The following is a 22,499-nucleotide window of genomic DNA, read 5'->3' as shown; positions in this document are numbered from 1 at the left end:
TATCGGGCGCGCGCCCGCTTATCCCCGTATTCAATATGAAATTAACGAAAACGGGAGACTCCGAAGTTGGATTTGCGTAAAATTATGAATTTTTCCTTAAAAAAATTGTAGGACCCCCCTAAAGTTGTAAAAACATGGGGGATCACTATGGGTACCCCAGTTTTACCCTGTAATTGAAAGTCGGGGATTTAAATAGCCGCAGCAGGTGTTTTTTCCCGACATTGAAGAAGTGATGCAGAAGAGCATTTAGGTTATTTTTTTTTCGTTTTTTTAAGTGGTCCCATCAAATTTGGGGTACATGAGTTTTTAAAAATTCTGCATTTGTGCACCTGCCGCTATAATTCTATTCTAGAAAACACCTGCCGCATACTTGCAGAATAGCCCTGAACCTATTTCCCTATTTTTAAACAATTTTTTCCCATTTTTTTTTTTTCACCCCAATTTTTAAATTAATTTTTTGGGGTGTCAATATCTTTTTTTTTTTTTGACACAGTTCTTTTTTAAATGTCATTCCCAGGGGTGCAGGCTATTTTTTTTAAGCCTGCACCACTAAAACCCCAATTCTGCACTTTTTTTCGACACCTATTCAATGGTGAAAAGTTATCCCCGTTTTTGATCAAAGACTTTTCTAACCTGCGATAAGTCTTTGAAATTGAATACGGTGTAAAAGTCAAACCTGCGATAATGACGCAAAAACGATGTTTTCGCTCCCATATTGAATATCCCTGTTAATATTTGTGAAACGTCCTGCAGGAGAGTAAACGAGAAAACATCACTGTATGCAGTTTACAATGTTGCCAGCAGGTGGCGCGCTGTAAATCAGTTTATGTTTTTATTCTCCGGGCCGCTCTGGCTGCGTGTGCTCGGCAGTCTCCCATCTGCAGGATTGGAGCTTCCTGTACTCACACGTGTGTAGCTGCTGCTGCTGCTGCTGTAGCAGGACAGAGCCGGAGAGAGAGCGGCTGCCAGTGACACGGGGACCGGCACCATGAAACCGGTGAGTCTCTGTGCAGAGGGGGTTACTGCATCCATCTGTAACCATAGGGCTGGTATGCAAGTGGTTAATATAATCGGACTTCAGCTGTCACTTACGTCTAATGTGAATGTGATCATTCTCCATTATTGTCCTGTGCTATGGGATCTAGCTCAGTCCTACGTCTAGTAGTGCACTATGGGGTCTATTTACTAAGCAGTGTTAGGAGACAAGAGTGAAAAGTGATAAGGTGCCAGCCAATCAGCTCCCAACTATCATTTTTCAAACACAGCCTGTGAGATGGCAGTTAGGAGCTGATTGGCTGTGGCACCTTATCACTTTTCACTCTGTCTCCTAACACTGCTTAGTAATTAGACCCCTATGTATGTTTGTGTGTGTGTACACATAGGGCCGCAAGCTTATCGCGGGTCCTATGTATTCTCGCCTTTTTTTGGCCGAAAAAACAGCATTTATAGTGGGTTATTTTTCGGGACACATTAGGTCCTGAAAAAAAAACCCTGATAAGTGCCGGGCGAGCTAATTAGCCGCGGTAATTTACCGCAGCTAATTGGATATGGTCCATGATGTATAGTGCCACATATTGCACATTGGTTCACCCAGATTACAAAATGGTACTCTCTGTGGACCAGTCACACAGCAATGTTGGGTCTGGGCTTGTTTGAGCATAGAAGAGAATACATGTAAGTTTTGTGTGGACTGTGTAGTTAGGGTGGTGGTATGGTAGTTTGGGAAGTTGATAAGCTTCATGAAGAAGTGAGTTTTCAGGGAATGCTTGGAGGGCGCAGGAAAGTCTTGTGGAGGAAATTCCATGAAGCTTGAAAAATGTCCTTTAACCAGGAATAAGTGCATATAATTCTAAATGAGTGCGGCAAGTGAAGAGGCGTATGTTGGTACAGTTTTGTCTATGGTCCTGTATGTTGTTTTTCTGTAAAGTACAAAATATATATTGACTGGCAGAGCAGCAGAAAAAGTTTTACATTGAAATTAGTCTATATGCTGAATTTAAAATCGATTGGATTTGTAGTTGAATTAAACTTTAACTTTGTTTATTCTTCTGTATGTTTTATGTGGTTATTAGGCCAGTGCTCAAAATCGTTCTTCAAGGCACACAAACAGACCAGGTTTTAAGGATATCCATTAAGCACAAATTACTTTATTTAGTACATCAGTCATCTGTCCTTTAAAACCTGGACTAGACTGGGTACACATGTAAAGATTTTCCATCCAACTACTTGATTGGTTGGAATGAAAATCTGGTAAAATATGGGAGTAACTGATGATCAGCAATTTGCTCCTAAATGCCAGAAACAGATGAAAATGGTCGGTCAGACAAGTTTGTTAAATGTTTGATCTAAACAATTTGCTCAAACAGTTTTTGTCCATTTTCTGGCATTTGGTAGCAAATTGCTGATTGCCATTTGCTTTCATACCTTACCAGATTTTCATTCCAACCAATCAACTAGTTGGATGGTTGGACAGAAAATCTTTACGTGTGTGTCTTGAGGACCCATTTTCAGTTGGCAATCAAATGAACTATAGGGAGGTTGATAGGGAAATATAATCAACTTATTGGGGGCGATTGAAGTGTTCTCGCACGTACCCCCTGTTAGGGCGCGACATGCGTAAAAAAGGCATTGCTGCCAAAAACAATTGATTATCGTCCCCTAATCTCTCGACACTTTAGACTCCCGTCACTTTATGGGCGCAATAAAACTATTGAATTCGCCCCACTATGGGCTCAATTCAATGCGAATTGAATAGTGCTGGGAAGGAGCTGTGGAAACAGCATCGCATCAGGCACGTAAGTCGGAGAATGCCGGTTCTCGCGACTAAACACCATGATTAAGGCGAGAGAACGGGTATTCTCCAACATAAGTGTGCTGAATTGAGTAGCTCCGGGAGCTCTTTCCTGGCACTATTTAGTTCGCATTGAATTGACCCCTGTGTTTGTTATGACCGTCAGAAGTTGCCTAAAGCTCATATATTAGCAAACCTATAGTGCATACACACGGGAGGACCGTCAGCGATAACGATATCGCTGAACGATCTCCCAGGTGTGCTGGATGATCGATATTGATCATCCAGCACGCCACCAACTACGGGCAACGTTTAACGATCGCGGCTCCCTATAGTAACCGGGTCGATATCGACCAGGTTGGCCTGCATGCATGGGCGATGGAAGTTATCGTCCATACATGCCCGCGCATCGCAGGTCGTTGGTGGGTTGAAAGGGACCAAAAAATTAACGATAACGATATGATCGACATCGTTAGCGTGCATATAAAGCATTTTAATCGTCCCATGTGTACTCACCATAACATTAACAATATTAGCGTTTTCGACTTTAGCCGCAATATAGCGTAACACAAGTGTATGGGTGAGTGGCTTTACAGTGAAATGCAATTGCACTCAAGGTAAAATATAAACTTTACATTTGGGAAGACCAAAACATTTTTTGGGGAAAAAAAAATATAAACCTACTAGACATTACTTGCAGACCACCCAAATACAATATTTTATAATCTTATATATAATCTATACAAGTAGATTTTATGATATATCCTTACAGCTGGGTGTGGTACAAAATGTCGACAGACACCAGAATGTTGTCATGTTCTGCATGTCGTCATTCAGAATGTCGACATGGACGTTATGTGGACATGTCAAATGTTGACATAGTGAATGTGAACTGTCGCGTGTTTTAACCCTAATCGCAGCCTAGCCTTAAAACTAAAATGGACTGTCCACATTCTGTCCATGTCAGCATAATGACTGCATACCTTACAGCTTACAGAGGGGGTGATTCAATTGTTTTTTTAAGGCACGCTAATTAATGGACGCCCAATGTTACAATTCAATTGTTTTTAGGTGCCCATTAATTAGCGTGCTTGTCAATTAGGTTTAGCTGCCTAAACCCAATCTATCTGAAGTCCTGGTTAACGCTCCCAAACAGAAGTATGGTCGCCCAAAACCAGGACTTATCTCACATTCAGCTAGTGGTTACACGCCCTTACCCCTTCTATGAGCGCCGGCTGCCCCTGTCTGCTCTTTATCGCACATTCAGCTCGCCACCTCAGGCGAAAACAATTGAATTCCCCCCCACAATCTGTCTAGTTTGTTGGTAGTTAACAATGACAGTATAATGTGGTGTTAGCCGTCCATGACTTCCCACAAGATGTAATGACTAAATGCATTTGTAATGTGCACTTCCATTGTCTTATCTGTTTTGCTTGTTTGTATATTTTTGCATGTCATTATTAGTATCTTGTGTTCTAGATGGCGTAGCGTGAAATAAAGCATTTCTAGATTTGTTTAAGCTAGTGTTCACTGCCGGACCTAGAGAAAGGGCACTTCTGCGTGCACCTGAAAAGGGGTTGTGACCAAGGTAAAGGGGGCGTGTCTTTATGTTGCGTCCCCTTTTCGTCACTCTTTGGGGGCGTGCCTGGCACTTACAGACAATGCCGAGCAACCCCCAAACGCTGCGAGCGCTGTTTTCCTGTCTCGCGGGAGGGGACAGAACCCGCAGGTTGTTTCAGTGGGGCGCCATGCCGGAGGGCAGGGTGCTTTCTGCCCTTTAGAAATTGGGCAGGGCGCCGTGCCCCACTGGAACAGCCTCGCGGGAATGCTATTTTTCATTAGTGCAACCTACAGGGTGTGTGGGATGCTGCTTGTTGTCCTCCATATAGTTATCTCCTATTGTAACTTGTTGCTGATTGTTGCCTATCCAGAGAAGAAATCGCAAACAAGCTCCCAGCTTCCGCAAGCTGTTGAAGACCAGCAAACTAAAGCTTGACAACAAGTTGAAGAACAAGCAATACAAGCAAGAGAGCTCTGCAAAGAAGCGCAGAAAAGAGCAGAAGAAGCTCAGAGAAGCGGTGCGGGATGTTAGCTCCAAAGCTCCGGTACCCCTGGATAGAGTCAAGAAGAAACCACCAGGTACGTACAATGAACACTAGTCACATTTATAGAAGACTAGTGACTGCCCCGTTTCACGTGGGGGCAATTTCATCTCGCCACAGCCCCTGCGTCTCATAACCTAGGCCAGGTCACCACAGCCCCCTGCGTCTCATAACCTAGGCCAGGTCACCACAGCCCCCTGCATCTCATAACCTAGGCCAGGTCACCACAGCCCCCTGCGTCTCATAACCTAGGCCAGGTCACCACAGCCCCCTGCGTCTCATAACCTAGGCCAGGTCACCACAGCCCCCTGCGTCTCATAACCTAGGCCAGGTCACCACAGGCCCCTGCGTCTCATAACCTAGGCCAGGTCACCACAGGCCCCTGCATCTCATAACCTAGGCCAGGTCACCACAGCCCCCTGCGTCTCATAACCTAGGCCAGGTCACCACAGCCCCCTGCGTCTCATAACCTAGGCCAGGTCACCACAGCCCCCTGCGTCTCATAACCTAGGCCAGGTCACCCAGCCCCCTGCGTCTCATAACCTAGGCCAGGTCACCACAGCCCCCTGCGTCTCATAACCTAGGCCAGGTCACCACAGCCCCCTGCGTCTCATAACCTAGGCCAGGTCACCACAGCCCCCTGCGTCTCATAACCTAGGCCAGGTCACCACAGCCCCCTGCGTCTCATAACCTAGGCCAGGTCACCACAGCCCCCTGCGTCTCATAACCTAGGCCAGGTCACCACAGCCCCCTGCGTCTCATAACCTAGGCCAGGTCACCACAGCCCCCTGCGTCTCATAACCTAGGCCAGGTCACCACAGCCCCCTGCGTCTCATAACCTAGGCCAGGTCACCACAGCCCCCTGCGTCTCATAACCTAGGCCAGGTCACCACAGCCCCCTGCGTCTCATAACCTAGGCCAGGTCACCACAGCCCCCTGCGTCTCATAACCTAGGCCAGGTCACCACAGCCCCCTGCGTCTCATAACCTAGGCCAGGTCACCACAGCCCCCTGCGTCTCATAACCTAGGCCAGGTCACCACAGCCCCCTGCATCTCGCAACATTCACTGCTTCTTAATCCTACCTCCTGCATTTCACCACAGCATCCTATTTCAACACAGCCCCTTACATCTCACCACAGGCCTTTGCTTCTCACTCCTGTAAGCATTATCAGCAGCATGTCCCTGGGGCTGCGTCACCTGTGCATATTTTCGTAGCCTCCATGCGCACTCCTCCCCGGCTGACGAACATGGTAATGAGCAATGTCTTTTCTTCACAATGTATTCTGTATTTTCTGGTCTTTCTATTGAGCTTTCTCATCATGGTGCCCCTGTCCGAGAACTTAGCTAACTATCATGGGAGGGCCTGTGGCTGAGCTGGAATATCATGCTAGAGAGGGAGATCTTCACAGTGTAAGAGTGGTGGCTTGAGTCTGCCTGCAGGTTCAGCGTAGGGATGGACATCAGAATCCGATGGTTACTAGCCATCAATGTTTTTGTTCTGTTGGTAGTGGTTTTTACCATTTGATGTTGGTGTTTTGATGTTTGCCACCATCAAATGAAAATCATTTGATGGTGTTCCGATGGTGGTTGTGTTTTTTTTTTTTTTTAAATTTAAGTTCCTGATAGCTATAACTTCCCTGGCTCCTTCTTATCTACTGTGTCTGCATCAGGGCATCTTCATGGGTTCGTTGGAGGCTCTATCTCACTCTGTCTACCTCAGACGTGACCCTGCTCAGTCCCTGACACTCTCCACTCTCTAGGCTGCTGCTAAGCAACAGGTCACATTGCTATCTCTGTTTGGCTCTCACTGTCTCTTGCACCAAGCTGCTGGCCAGGGTGCTGAATCGGCAAGATTTTTTTGTGACTTTCTTCACTAAAATCATCACTGCTTGGCTCCCTTTTGTCACAGATTAATGGTTCATACACCTAAACCTTCCTTGATCAATACGGTATAGAGTAGTGAATACTCTATCAAATCCATTCACTGGTTCAAGAGATTAGCCCGAGCTAACATACAGACCCCTGTATATATAGAGATGGTGCAGTTTAATCAATAGCAACTATTCAGATACAGTTTTCTAGCTCACTGTGGTGGGAGAAGGGACCTCACAGACAGCTCTTTTCCACCTTGAAGAGCCTGTGACATCGGCCAGAGATAGTATAGCAGGGTTCCTCCACAGCATAGTATAGTGTTGCAAGTCTCCTGGCAAACTGATAAGGGATGATTGATGTGTTGCATACACATTGTTTTGAATGACATGTTGAACTTGCTTACTACAGCTAATGAAGAACATGAATTGGAAGAAGAGTTCCTCCCACTGGACATGATAGATGAGGATGATCTGCAGCTAATGCGGGAGATGGCTCAGAGAGCCTCTTTCCTAACCAGGGACCTTTCTTCCAGGTATGGAAAATATTATGCTACAATAAGTGTATCCAATACATTACATGCAATACGGCAAGCTGCTGTCACATGCCCTGCCACAGGTATTCTATTAGGGCATGCAGGGATTTGTAGTACCACAGTACCTGGATGGCCGCATGTTGAATACCCCTGCTATATACTATATAACTACAATTAAGCTCTCATACTAAAGAAATGCTATTACACAAAAAAATGACCAGCAGCGATCTCCAGCACTGCCCCTTACATGTAATCCCTGTAGTGTTTGTCCCACCCATTACAGACATGGCTCTGCATGTCCCGCTTCTGCAAGGACTGTCCCAGTTTTTATCACTGGAAATCTGACTGCGTTTTTTTTTTATTATTTTTCTTTAACGTAGACTTCTGATGAAGCTGAATTACCAGCATTAGTAAGAAATTCTGCTGGTAATTATTTCCTCATTCTAACTAGTAGGTGACGGTGTGAGCACAGTTTATATTAATGCTTATCAATATTTTCTATAATGAAAAGATAATGCGGAGCTACATAGTCTTGCAAGAATTAAAATGTATGACGTTTGATTGTACATTCTCATAATGTAATCGGAAAGTGCGCTTCTGCTTCCCTTAGTGAGCCGATTCATGCCACAAAAAGAAAGCGGGACGATGTCATTGAGGCGTATGAGAAAATGCCAAGGCGCATGAAGGTTGAGCCAGAGAAAGAGGTCATTCATCTACTGCCCATCAAAGACAAACGTGGCATTATTCCACAGAGCATGGAAAAGCCAGGTAATAGTGGGCTATACTCATGCCTAGCATTGTGTGTGATAGTGGATTGTTGGGTGCCGGTGCTCCCTGATATGACCCAGCCTGTTTTCTCCTGCAGCTGCCCCTACTGAGGAACAGGACAAGGAAGAGGAAATGGACGTGGAAGACACTGAAGGTAACTGTGTACTACACCTTGTATCCATGTAGGATTAATATTGGCCCTTTTATTGGTGTACTGTATTCAGCTTTTATTTCCAGTTCTAAACGCTTAAAATGGATTATGTTAAAGTATGGTAAAATAAAATGGTAACCATTTACATGTGAAATTCTCAGACCATTCTGCACTTAATGCAAATCCCAACTAATGGCAATTTTTTCCCCTCACACAAAGCAGCGTGGCTGGGAGGGCTGGGGGACTGAGTAGCACGGTATGGAGGGACTGAGCGACATGAATGGAGGGTATAGAGTGACATGGACATGGGAAGACAGAGCAGCACAGATGGTTAAAGAAAGATTGGTGCTGATGATGGTATACAGACAAGTACAAATGGGAGAACACACCAGTAGGGATCAGGGAAAACAGTTTGGTGAGGACGGGGGGGGGGGTTTAGAGACATAGTGGCATGCTTTGGGTGGGGCAGAGTGGTGCAGATAGAGGAGGAAGAAAGAGTGGCACAAATGAGGGGAAGACAGAGTGGCATGGCTGGGGGGAAAGCAGTGGTGCAGATGGAAGGAAACAGAGTGGCACGGATGCTGGAAGACAGGGCGGCGCGGATGGGGAAAGACAGATTGGTGCGGTTGAGGCAATAAAGAACTAGCACAGTTGGAAGACCACGCAGCAGTAGGGATTGGGGAAGATTCATAGAGAGAGTATGATAGTTTTAGAAATTAGGGAGCTGAATTCTGAGTGAGAAGGATGTTGGAACCCAGTGGGATTGCTGTGGTGACCGAATGGGAAGATTAGGGGCACTGAGTGGATTGTGGGTGCCACATAATTGCTCAGACCTCAGTTGCATAGACTGCACGTGTGTATTCCAATGAGCACACAATTCTGTGAATTAGCATCTCCACAATTTAGTGAATAACAGCAATCTCACTCTGAGAGTGCTGCCTCTGCAGTTAACCACAGGGTATGATGGCATACCATATCTGTATTGCGCAAGAACACGTCCAATAAGGCGTCAGTCTTAATGTTCGTAATTTCATTGCTTTTTTGAGTTTGAGTGCATATATATAAAAAATTATAAAACCAGGCAACGACAAAAGTTTGAGACCTCACATAAGTGTTATGCCCCACTTTCAGATCCAATGACCTTATGTAGCTCCACTTGTAGCCTCCGATGTGCTGGGTTATACCCAATCTGGACCACTCAGCTCTAATATGCATGTATATATTTGTATGTTAAGAAAGTGTGACCAGAGATTTATTATCCTTTCCCACAGTTGTGCAGGAAGAGATGCTGTGTGTACTTACCACAGAGGACCTAATACAGCATAGGAAAGCCAAGTTGGAGGAGAGGAAGGTTCACATTGCGGCCTTGGCCTCAGCTATACTAGCAGATCCAGAGAACAGTGTGCGTGGTTTGTATACCATAATAAATTGTAAGCTTTGTTTTGCTACCTTGCTCTGATTTCCTATGTTGGTTGATTATGGACAGGAATCAACAAAGACTTAAACTTTTCTCACAACTAAGATAAGACAATACAGTGTAGTATGTGTACCTATTGTTTTATTTTATTTTTCCTCCATAGGGGACACAGGCTTTACGCTGGGTATAGGTTGATGGGTTGGAGTCTGGGCATTACATAGTTAATACTTGTTCACCCCTCAGGCGTAGCCCAGATCTCCAATGTAATGCCTGCCCCTTTGCTGCCTTCTGCTTTAGAGCCTCCTTGGATGAAGTCCTTCACACAATCAGTTCAGGGTTTGGCGCAGGTGTCAGAATCTTTCAAACAGATGCTGGACAGGGAGCGCGCTCTAAACGTAAGCCCTCTAGAAGGGACAGCTCTACACCCCTGTCTGGTATTGTTTCAGACTCTGAAGTTTCCTCAGACCATGAGGAAAACATATTTGTAGCCTCTGATGTTGTGTCCTCTTCTATTCCGGAGGATTCCCTGCTTGATCAAAGCAGTTAAATCCGTACTGCTGCCCAATGCTACAGTGTTTAACTGTCAAAAGAAGGCATTTTCGGAGTTCCCTTCTTCGGCACAGATTAAGGACTTTTTGGCGGAGGCATGGTCCCATCCTAATAGGCGCTTCCAGGTCTATAAGCGCATTACTTTCTTTTATCCTCTGCCGGCTGCCGATCAGGCTAAATGAGAGTCTCCTCACACTGGATGCGCATTTTGCCCGCCTAGTCAAAAATACCACCCTTCATCTTCCTAACACCGCATCTCTTAAGGATCCAAATGATAGGAAGTTGGAAACTTTTCTTAAGTCTATTTACTCTAATGCAGGTGCAGTAGCCCGTCCGGCCCTCGCATCAGCCTGGGTTGCTAAGGCCATCGGTCGCTGGGCTGACGCCCTGGAGGATGGCCTCACTTTAAGTACCCACAGGAATTAGCTTTTGTCTCATGTATAGCATATTCGTGAATCGGCTTCTTATCTTGGGGAAGCGGCTATAGACACAGATATACTAACTAACTTTCAAGGGTTCACACTCTTCAGTGTCAGCTAGAAAAGCCCCGTTACTGGTGTGCAGATACTGACTCTAAGATGGCCCTTGAAGCTTTCTTTTCAGGGGATATTTTCTTTGGTTCGGAATTGGACAAAATAGTTGCTACAGTGGCGGCATCTAAGATAGCCTTTCTCCCTTCCGGGACATCTCATAGGTAGCCATCTAATTTTTGCTCCTTTCGTTCGCAGGGAAAGCCAAAGGCTTGTGGTCTCTAAGTCCCATGGATCCTCCGCTAAGTGGTCTAAACTGGCAGGTGAGCAACCCTGGTCTACTAGACATCCGGCTGCTAAGCAAGCCAACAAGCCCTGCTGCATGACGGGGCGAGCCTTCAACTGAGGGACACCAGCGTGGGAGGCCGGCTTCTTCTTTTTTCCGGAATTTGGAAGGCGACCACGGAGGATGCCTGGGTTAAGAGGGGTGGTCTCCCAGGGATATGCGTTGACCTTTCGGGAGCATCCTCGGACCGTTTTTTTCCACAGGTTCTCCTTTGGATCAGGAGAGAGCAGGAGCCTTGAGGGGACTCCATTCGCTCTCTACTGGCCTCCACGGTCATTGTTCCGGTTCTGCGTCTCAGCGAGGCACAGGCTTCTATGCCAGCCGAATGGGTGCTTCCGACTTTTTCTCTGCCTGAAGTCTCTCAACAGGTTCTTGAGGATTCCCAAGTTCTGAATGGACTCGCTTTGCTCCATTATTCTAGTCATGGAGCCGGGGGACTTCATAGCCTCCTTAGACAACCAGAATGTCTATTAGTATGTTCACATCCGTCTCGGTCACCAGCGATTCCTCAGGTTTGCGGTCCAGGAGGAACATTTCCAGTTTCAGGCTTTACCATTTGGACTTTGCACGGCTCCTCGTGTCTTCACGGTGGTCATGGCGGCTTATCTTCGGAGCAGGGGAATCTGAATATTTCCCTATCTGGACGACTTGCTTCTCCTGGCCCAGTCTCTAAAGGTTCTCAAGGAGCACTTTCGGGTCACGGTGGACTTTTTCCAGGTTCAATTGGAAGAAATCCTCTCTGACTTCCTTTTAGGAAATGGTGCATTTGGGGGCCTTGCTGGGCTCCAAGTCTCAGCGGGTGTTCCTCGCGGCGGACAAAGTTCTGAACTTACAGACTAAAAATGTGTTTATTTCTGCATCATCGCTATGTGTCAATACACTCTTGCATGCAGATTCTGGGCTTTCTGGTCTCCACTTTCGACATGGTATAGTATGCCCAGTTTCCCTAGTATCTCCAGTTGGAGATTCTAGCCCAGTGGAACAAATCCCATCTACAGCGACGCGAGTCTTTGTGGGTGGGCGGCGGTGTCCTGTTAGCAGACTTGTCAGTGGTCGGCTCAGGAGAGCCAATTGCCGATCAACATTCTGGAGCTCTGAGCGGTTTACAGAGCTATTTGGCTTTGCATCTTCTCCACAGTCGCCCAGTCCAGGTACAGATTGCGCTGTTAGCTGATGTTTGGACTTTTCTTTAGGGCAGTGGTCTCCAACCTTAACTGGGGTGGGAGCTACTTCAGAAAAATGAGATGTCTGGAAGAGCCACATTTTATTTTTGAAAACTAAAAGCTGGCTAATAACCACATTTTTCATAGAACAACAATGTATGTATTAATACAGTGATAAATTTCACTGTATTAATAAATGCATTGTTGTTTTTCTATGAAAAATGTGGTTATTGACCAGTTTTTAGTATTCAAAAATAAAATGTGGAGAGCGGGGAGCAGTGGGCTGCTGGATGGATTGTGCAGACAGAACAGTGGATTAACAGGCCCCACACCCCCTTTCAAAGTGCTCTGTCACTTCTATTGTGCAGCCGTGGGGGCTAGGTGCGGGGCCCCGGGCCTGTGACAACAAGGGTTATGCAGTGTTCTCCCCAGAATTTTTTTCCAGCCGGGTGGGGGCCTTTGCAGTTATGTGCGCGCCGGGAAAAGGGGTATCTCCCTTACCATTCCAGCCTGACAGATCTCAGACTGCTACCCCACTGGCTCTCAGTCAAAAGTGCCCATTATGCAGTGCCCCCTGTAGTTATCCCCATATGCAGTGCCCCCTGTATTTGTGCCCTTTATACAGTGCCCCCTGTAGTTTTCCCCTTTATGCTTTGCCCCTATGCAGTGTCCCCAGGCTGAAATAGTGCCCCCAGGCTGAATTAGTGCCCTGATGCAATGCCTCCAGGCTGGTCCCTTATGCAGTGCCCCCAGACTGGTCGAAGTCCAGAACTTACCTGAACACGCTTGGTGCTTCCACTCCCGCTGCCTCGCTATGACTGGATCCAGCAGGCGTGCAGGGCAGGCTCATCAAGTTGCGGGTGACGTCATGACGTCACACCCGCAGTGCATCACTGGGAATGCTTGCCTCTGAAGCGATTGGAGGCTTCTTTAGCCTCCGGTCACTTCAGAGGCCAGCGTTCCACAGCAGGGGTCGGAGGCGAGGGTGACCGGGAATGCAGTGGGGGATAGTGCCGGGCGGTAGGATGTTTCTGCAGGGCAATGCACCCGCAGAAAACAGCCTGGGGAGAACACAGGACTCCGAGCCACCTTACTCCTGCAAGCTACCGGTGGCTCGCGAGCAACTGGTTGGCGACCGCTGCTTTAGGGTGTCCTCCACGTACAGCCTCCATTTGTACCGCTGGTGGCTCCTTGGAATTTGTCTTTGGTTCTTATGGCCCTTCAGTCTTCACCTTTTGAGTCTTTAGACACAGTGGACATTCGTTCCTTCCTGGAAGACAGTCTTCCTTCTTGCCATAGCTTCTTTCCGGCGGGTGTAGAACTTGAGCGCATTGTCCTGTCGCTCTCCATTATTGATCTTTCTCCAGGCCAGAGCTGTCCTTCAGTCGTTACTAGGCTGCTTTCCTAAAGTTGTTTCCAGGTCCCACATCAATCAAGAGATTGTGGTTCCTTCTTTCCAGGTCCTGGATTCTTCATTGGAGGAGGCCTCCTTGGATGTTGTGCGGGTCTCCGGATTTATGTGGACAGGATTTCGTAGGACAGATGCTCTATTTGTTCTGTATGACTTTCACAAACTGGGCTGGCCGGCTACTGAGCAGTAGCTGGCAGGATGGATATGTTTGACTATTTGCCACGCTTATGCTGCAGTGAATCTTCCAGCTCTGTCCATGGTGACGGCTCATTCTACCCAGTGCAACGTGGTGCTTCTGTGGAGCCGCTGTGTAAGGCGGCCATGTGGTCCTCTGCCGATACGTTACTGAAGTTCTATGCCTTTGACACCTTCGCCACCCCTGATGCAGCTTTTGGATGAAGAGTTCTCATCGCAGCCCAGGAGTGTCCCCTCTCTTATTGGATTAGCTTTGGGACATCCCAGTGTAAAGTCTGTGTCCCCTATGGAGGAAGTAGAAAAAGATTTCTGTGCTTACCTGTTACATCCTTTTCTTCGATTCCATAGGGGACATAGCATGCCCACCTTGACGCACCTCGCTTGTGGGGCTTTACTCTGCTTCTGGCTCTCCTGTTCACGTCTGCTGTGTGTTTGGAACTGAGTGCATACCGGTCTTACGTCTCCTCCTTCTTGCTCCTTGCCTTCTGCTTGTTAACGTAGCTGAAGTGGCTGGGGGCGGTGTAGAGGGGGAGGGGAGCCTTGGCTGTGGTGAGCAAGTATTAACTATGTGGTGCACTAATCTATACACAGCATAAAGCCTGTGTCCTCTATGGAATCAAAGAAAAGGATTTAACAGGTAAGCACATAAGATTTATTTCTCTGTAAACTTTCATTAAAATAATAATCTTCCAGTCGTAATACATTTTATTATTGCCGAACATCAGTCATCATCTTGATACATGCCACTGTGTTTTGATGGGGTATAGATAAGCATCCTGCCAGGATGTAGTATATGAACCGTGCTGGAATCCTGTGTTCGCCCATGATTCAGTTGCTGGCCTTCAGTTGCTAACCCAGTAAGCAGGCTGCTGACATTCACAATATGGAAACTATGCTTCTGCATTTGGGTTGTCGTGGAAACCTTGTGGCATCGTAATGATGTCACGATATCTTCCTCCATTGAAGGCTTCCCATATTTAGTGCCACGCAGATACAAGCCTCCCCAGGCGCATATAATGATGCATTACAATTGATCTAAAATTGGGAGACCATGATCGTGCATTCCCATTGATGAAGTAAGACTTGTTACAATTTGCAATCAATAAAACTGATACGAGTAAAACTGGTATAAAATATTTCCTGATACATGGGAATTCTGTTACTAATTTGTATTATATTAGGTAACAACTATATTAAAATATCTGTTTGTATTCCAGGATAAAATGTTTCCCTTTTATTTTATTTGCTGCAACAGATTAAAAAGCTGAAGGAGTTACGTGCTATGTTGATGGAACAAGACTCTACGGTGGCAGTGACCATCCGGAAGCTGGTCTTGATTTCTCTAATGGAAATATTCAAAGACATTGCACCTTCCTATAAGATTCGCCCACTTACAGAAGAAGAGAAGCACTCCAAGGTGAGGAATGTTTAAGGACTTTTGCCCCCCGGAGCTCTCGGGCCTGGATTGAGTTTCAGCATGCATTGAGCTTGTATCAGTCACTTACAGTAGCTCATTTCTCCTCACACCTCCATATGCTACAAGCAGAAATCGGCTAGTGGAAGGTAACGCACAAAGATTCTGCCAGCTTCCGCGGATAATTGTGTCCAGCCCTCAGAGTGTGTGATCCGAGACCCCTACATTACTCAGAAATATTGCAGTGCTATAACTAGCGGGCAGAGCACTCTCTGCCAGCCATGCCCCCTGACTGTTGACACCACAATGTCAGATCGAGGTTACGGGCATTTCAGCCAGATATGCTGTTAGGTCAGAAAGTACTTTGCTACCTTTTCCTTCATTGTGTCACCTTTTCCTCAATTTTGCATTTTATGCTGGGTACACAGTGGCTGATATATTGGCTGATTAATTGATCGGCCAATATATCGGGTGCCCGTCGGCCAGTGTGTACCAGCGATGTGTCGTTCATAGATATATCGCATGGGCTGCACTGCATAACGATGCCCAATATATCTGCTGTACACTTGCTGCAGAGGCTGGCGGAAGGGGGGCATGGACCGACCCCTGGCCAACGGGACCCGCTGCCAGATGATGGTGATTCAATGTGTATGAACAACCATCATCTGCAGATATATCTGTTAGGTGTGTACCCAGCTTTCGTTCACAAATCGTGTACTACAAATGTGTTCTCATACACTATTGCTGCAGTTGCGCCAAACAGCGCTTCTCGGCACGCAGTTTTGCATTAATATTTTTTTGACATTTGTTGTTTTGGGCAATGGATCATTTTCCCCTTGCAAGGGGCTTATTGTGCCATGGTTGCAATGTGGAACGATAATGAACGACAACCAAGTGAAACTACATGCCAAGGTGGTAAGGAGGGAGGGAACGTCCATATGACATCCACATTATTACATGTCTGTGGCCATACAGGACCTCCATGTTGACTTGGCCTTCAAATGCGTCTTGTTTGCACAGTGGAATAGGTAGCACAAGCAGCTTCTGCTGATTAAAATGATATGCAGCATGTCTATGTTCTGTGTGTGACTGTGGGTGTATCTGCATGAGAAATGCAACGTTAGTGTTACAGCCGCTGACACTGTAACGTAGCATTACGTATGCAGATACACCCACAGTCGCGCACAGAACATAAGCATGCTGTATATCATGTTAATCAGCAGAAGCTGCCTGTGCTACCTACTTGCATCACTTATTTGCAAATAAGACACATTTCAGGCAAAAAAGTTGCTCGAAAAGACGCTCTGTTCTACAGAGTCACGCCACGGTATGTTGTGACTAGAAGGGCTGTTTAACATGCAAGGAGTCTAGATGTATCAGGACACATCTGTATATCCTAGTTACAGATCAAGGACATCACTATATGCCCTTTATAAACAAAGCATCACTGTGTATTGTCAGAGTTCCCTGTGGGCAAGTAGACTTCAGAAGCCGTGTGCTCGCTGACTACTTTCAGCAATGAGTCATTACATTGCAATTCTGCAGATGTGAGCAGATATTGCAGCCCATTATGTATCAGTGACTGAAACTTCATTTTTTTTTTTTTAGGGAAATAATTTCTTTTTTTTTTTTTGCTTATTTTTTTTTGTCTAAAGGCGTGTATCCACTATACGAGAAAAATTAGCAATTGAGCAATTACGACATCATAATCGCTTATTAATCATGCAGTAAAATGTCGAAAACGACCCGCGATGCGCGTTCCCGCTGGTCGTTGCCGGCATTTGTTCATCGCCTGAACATACAGGTCAACCTGTCGATATCGACAGGTTGTGCATGTTCGGGGATGAGGAAGAGTGTCTGCGCTGAACGACATATCGCTCAGTGTGGGCACATTATCCACTGCACAGGATGATATACGTAGATATCAGATATACGCAGTTCCACTCTCGTGTAGTGGATACGCACCCTTAAAGCAACGAATACCGATGACCATACAGTAATAGTGATTAAAGCCACAATAACCAGGATTATAACTTTTCTAATACCCTGTGAGTTGACAGAGATGGGGTAATACAGCCATGTATTAAAGTTTATGAAACAGTTGTTCTGTGGCTGAGGTTGGACCAAATAATAATAGGGTGAGTGTTTAGAAAATGTGAGCGTTTTCTCACACTTTTTAAACTTGGCCAATGTAATAGGAGCAAACGCGCATGTTTTTCAGGCTCAAACTACTCTCACAATTTAAAATCTGATCAAAATTGGAAAAAATCTGGAAGATAAAACTGGAGCAATGTAAGAGATTACTGCTAAACTCTCACCCTATTACATTTGGCCCATGGTATATTGAGGTCCATGAGAGAGATGTGCCTGGGATGGAATGTTCCAAATGTTCTGGTATCAGGGGGAATAACTAAAGTGTGGCAAATGTGGAACCCTCACCAGAGAGTGCTTATCAGCCGCAGTCAGAACAAGCAACTTATGTAACACTCATTCTCTAGCCATAACGAACACTTCTCCCACTGTGCTGCTGCATCATCCATGAGCCCCAATTCACTGCTCAGCATCCAGTAAGATGCATGAGGTGGGGATGTACACAGTTGTACTAACTACACGGCGACTGAATCGGAGGACCCCGGGAAGAGGGGAATAGTGTTGGACAACCAAATCTAAAATATTTAATTCTACAAATACCTGCCTTCCCCATTGCAGCTGAAGAGGGTCCATCTTTGTATAGAGCAGGGTCAGAGTACTTACGGGGTATATTTCTTCTAATCTGCTTCACGACATTCAGGCAGCGTAGAAGCAGGAGAAATCCAGAGCTGCGGCCAGTGCTTTGCATGTAAAAGTGGGAAGCCCCATTACTCCTTCATCCACTAGGGGACACTAAAAGGCTTCATGACAGTGGGGTACAGATGTGTGCTAACTGGGAGCTGGCACTTTAAATTTAGAAAGTGACTAGCTCCTCCCCCTCTACCCACCCCCTACAAGCCAGTCTTAGTATTGTGCCCAAGGGAGCTGGCCATATTTTGGGCTTCTCCTCAGGGCATAGTTTAGTTAATAGTTAAAAGAAGATGCTGCATTGAGGAATGACAGGCACCTGGCTGCCCCTGCCTGTATGCAAAGATGGAGCTGCCGCGGGGACGCTATTACAGCTGTTTGCTCTCGTGCACGGGTTCTCGGCTACAGAGACCACTGTCCCTGGGGTAGTACCAGGACGCGCTGCATGCGGTCTCCCATTAGCCTCATCGGCAGCCTTGGCAGTTCTGTGAGTATAAACCTGGCTTCCCGATTAGCGGGGTTGCCAGGCACAAACAAAGGCGGGGTTTGCTAGGCAGCGGCAGTCCGCGGACGCCATAAAACAATTTCAAACGGGTGCCATAGCGGGGGTGGGGGCGGAGCCTAACGCTGAGAGTCTGCTCCTTGCTCCCAGCTGTCCCGGTGCTTCCTACAAGCAGCCGAAGGTTCCCAAGAAGAGGCTGTTAGTCATCTGACTGTAGGACTGAGGGTATGTCCCCACTAGAGGAGGGCGAGTTTCTTGATTCTGGGAGGGTCCAGAACTTTTGTCCCAGGGGATAGAGGCATTGATTGTAGCAATCCGTCAGGTATTAAACATGGAGGAAGCTGACCAGGGTTCTGCTCGGCCGTCTATCTTTAGTAAAAAGCAAAGACCGGCTGCCTCCTTTCCAGCATCAGTGGAGCTGGATTCTATCCTGACCACTGCTTGGAAACACCTGGATAAAAAATTCCAGGTATCCTGTCGACTTTTGTCCTCCTACCCTTTCCTTACAGACAGCAGGAAGCTATGTGAAACTGCACCATCGGTAGATCTCTCAGTGTCTCGTCTGTTTAAAAAGACGGTTCTGCCAGTATCAGGGGCCATTTCCTTAAAAGAGACTCCGGACAGGAAGTGAGAGAACACCCTAAAGTCCATTTACACAGTAGCGGGTGTGATTCTTCACCCTGCGCTGGTGGGCTGCTGGGTCAAGTAAAGCGATTGAAGCCTGGGCTAAACAACTATCCGAAGGATTACGGACAGGACTCCACCAGGGGATCTTATTCCTTTAGCGGAACAGATTGGGGAGTCGGCTGCTTATCTTGGCGAGGCGTCAAAAGAGGTATGTAATCTCGCATCTAGGTCTTCCGCTCTAGCAGTATCGGCCCGCAGAGCTCTTTGGCTGCGACAGTGGCAGGCTGATGCAGAATCAAAGAGGGTGGTGGAAGCACTTCCTTTCACCACTGATGTCCTGTTGGAGCCCGAAATGGACAAATGGATCTCCCAGGCTACAGGGGGTAAGTCTACTTATCTCCCCTCAGCTGCTCCGGCTACTCAAGCCTTATTCAGGACCGTTGTTTCGGGCCTTACGTGCTCCAGGAAGATTTAGAGGCCGTTCCAGAGGAGGACCTACCACTTCTCGTGGTTCCAGAGGTAGGGGTAGAGCCGCAGCAACCTCTACATACCAGGACAGTAAGCCCTCCACCAAACCCAGTGCATGACTGGTATCTCTCTAACCTGGGGAACCCCAGGGTGGGAGCTCGTCTTCGAGATTTCACGGTAGTGTGGGTAGTATCTTGTCCGGACACCTGGCTTCGGGACCTCATCACCCACGAGTGTTAGTACAGGTCCCCACACATCAACTAAAGCAGGGGTTCTACTCCAGCTTGTTTGTGGTTCCGAAGCCGGACGGATCGGTCAGACCTATTCTGAACCTGAAGGATCTCAATCCCTACCTGAGAGTATTCAAGTTCAAGATGGAGTCCCTTCAATCTGTCATTGCGGGGCTCGAGGAAAATGAGGTTTTGGTGTCTTTGGACATAAAAGATGCCTACCTACACATTCCCACCTAGCCGCCTCACCAGGCATTCCTACGATTCGCCATTCGGTACTCACATTTTCAGTTCCAGGCCTTACCGTTCGGCCTATCTTCGGCTCCCGGGGTATTCACCAAGGTAATGGCCATGATGATGGCTCTCCTTCGGACTCAGGATTGTCCCTTACCTGGACAATCTTCTGAAAGCTCTTTCCATGATCTTATTACTACAAAACTTACTGGTGACTCACAGGCTCCTCATATGACACGGGGTGGATCCTGAACTTCCCAAGTCCCATCTGCACCCAACACACAGGCTTCAATTTCTGGGGATGATTCTGAACGGTATGTCAGAAGGTCTTCCTTCCTCAGGAAAAAGGCAACTTCCATTCAGGAGATGGTGCAGCTGATCTTACAACATCGGAGAGAATCGGTGCACCTGTGCATACGACTCCTCTGGAAGATGGTTGTGACCTTCGAGATCATTCCATACGGATGTTTCCACTCCAGGCCTTTTCAACTGGACATCTCTCAATGGTCAGGATCCCATCTATTCCTTCACCAACGAGTGAAACTGGCCCTCAGAACTTGGGTATCTCTTCTCTAGTGGCTGAATTCCTCTCACCTGTTGGAGGGTAAGAGGTTCGGAGTGTGAAATTGGATTCTCCTCACCACAGACATGAGTCTGAGAGGGTGGGAGGCAGTGACTGGAGAATCATTTCCAGGGCCTCTGGCCTCCACAGGAAGCGATACTGCCCATAAACATCTTCGAATTACGGGCAGTGTTTTATGCTCTTCAACTAGAACATCACCTGTCGCGGGGTCAAGCCGTCAGAGTCCAATCAGACAACGCCACAGCGGTGGCGTACATAAACCGACAAGGCAGCACCAGAAGTCGGGCGGCAATGAAGGAGGGAAGCCTCATTCTACTCTTGGCAGAGGAATTCGCTGTGGCAGTATCAGCAATATTTATTCCAGGCATGGACAATTGGGAGGCCGACTAACTCAGGCGTAAGGACGTACATCCTGGGGAGTGGGCGCTCCATCCCCAGGTATTTCAACAGCTTGTTCAAAGGAGGGGCCTTCCACAAGTCTACCTCATGGCGTCCAGACACAACCAATTGCCTCTGTAATGCTCTAGGAAAAGAGCCCCTGAGGCCGTGGCAGTGAACGCACTCTCAACACCCTGGCGGTTCCGATTTGTGTATCTGTTCCCACTAATTCCTCTTCTGCAATATTCCAGCCTGCGTCTACTGCTGATAGTGAATCCGTGGCCTCTACCGCTGCGAGAGGATCTCCTACAGCAGGGTCCTTTCGTCTATCCAAACTTAAGGCGGCTACGTTTGACGGCATGGCTGTTGAAAGGGCAATCTTACGGCGAAAGGGGATCCCATCTACTGTGATCCCTACCATGCTCTGGGCCCGAAAGGAAGTTACTTCCAGACACTACCATTGTATCTGGAAGGCTTATCTGGTGTGAATGGCGGGGATCGCCTCCTACAATGTTCTAGGTGTCCAGGCTCCTACTTTTCCTGCAGGCAGGCTTCTCAGTAGGCTTACGTCTTTGATCTCTGAAGGTTCAGGTTTCAGCACTGTCCATTTTCTTCCAGATTAAATTGGCCTTACCCCCAGATGTTAAGACTTTTTTTTATGCAGGGGATTATCCGGTTACAATCACCCTTTGTTCCTCTCACAACTCCGTGGGACTTGGATCTCATTCTCTCTTACTTGCAATCTTCTCTGTTTGAACCATTACAGACTGTTGAGTTTAAGTACCTCTCGTGGAAGGTGGTACTTCACCTAGCCCTGGCTTCGGCCAGGCAAGTGTCTGAGCTTGGGGCTCTCTTCTGTTGTCCTCTGTACTTAGTATTCCAAGCCGATAAGGCTGAACTCCATACGCAGATAGCATTCCTTTCTAAAGTGGTATCTGCGTGTTCCACAAAAACCAGCCTATTGTGGTTCCAGTTCTTCCAGAGGACTCACCAGCTTCCAGATCCCTGGACGTCGTTAGAGTTCTCAGGATCTACATGGATAGGACCGCATCTCTACGGAAATCAGATTCACGGTTTGTCCGGTATGATGTCGCTCGTCCTGGTTGGCTGGCTTCCAAGCAGACTATTGCACGCTGGATCCGTCTGATCATCAGGCAGGCCTATGTGGCCTCCTCTAATGATCCAGCATCCAATACAGCGCATTCCATGCACTCGGTGGGTCCCTCGTGGGCAGCTGCCCGCGAGGTTTCCATGGCTCAACTTTGTTGTGCGGCCACTTGGTCGGGCCGGCATACCTTTGTCCAGTTTTACTGTTTTGATACGTTTGCGGCCTCTGCCTTGCAATATGTCCGTGCTGTTCTGCAGGGTTCTCTGTGCTCAACCGTCCGGGATGGGACCTATGGGAAGTCCCCACTGTCATGAAGCCTCCAGTGTCCCCTAGTGGATGAAGGAGAAAATAGGATTTTGGTACTTACTGATAAAACTCCTTTCTCCGATTCCACAGGGGACACTGGACG

General features: G+C 47.2%; 1 protein-coding gene across 1 annotated transcript in view; it reads left to right on the top strand.

Moving 5' to 3' along the window:
* The first annotated feature begins 845 nt into the window (after positions 1-845).
* NOC3L (NOC3 like DNA replication regulator) overlaps positions 846-22,499 on the top strand; it is a 121,114-nt gene continuing 99,460 nt past the window's right edge. Inside the window, exons 1-7 of the mRNA XM_088476419.1 lie at positions 846-997; positions 4,723-4,930; positions 7,175-7,298; positions 7,909-8,066; positions 8,164-8,220; positions 9,489-9,619; positions 15,024-15,185. Of these exons, the coding sequence (XP_088332545.1) occupies positions 989-997; positions 4,723-4,930; positions 7,175-7,298; positions 7,909-8,066; positions 8,164-8,220; positions 9,489-9,619; positions 15,024-15,185 (849 nt within the window). The 5' untranslated portion in view covers positions 846-988. The remainder of the gene's footprint in view (positions 998-4,722; positions 4,931-7,174; positions 7,299-7,908; positions 8,067-8,163; positions 8,221-9,488; positions 9,620-15,023; positions 15,186-22,499) is intronic.

This window comes from Taudactylus pleione, unplaced genomic scaffold, assembly GCF_031769625.1.
Source record: "Taudactylus pleione unplaced genomic scaffold, aTauple2 ptg000016l, whole genome shotgun sequence".
NCBI classification, from domain to species: Eukaryota; Metazoa; Chordata; class Amphibia; order Anura; family Myobatrachidae; genus Taudactylus; species Taudactylus pleione.
Note: the sequence above shows the minus strand (reverse complement) of the source record. Positions and strands in the feature narration are given on the sequence as shown.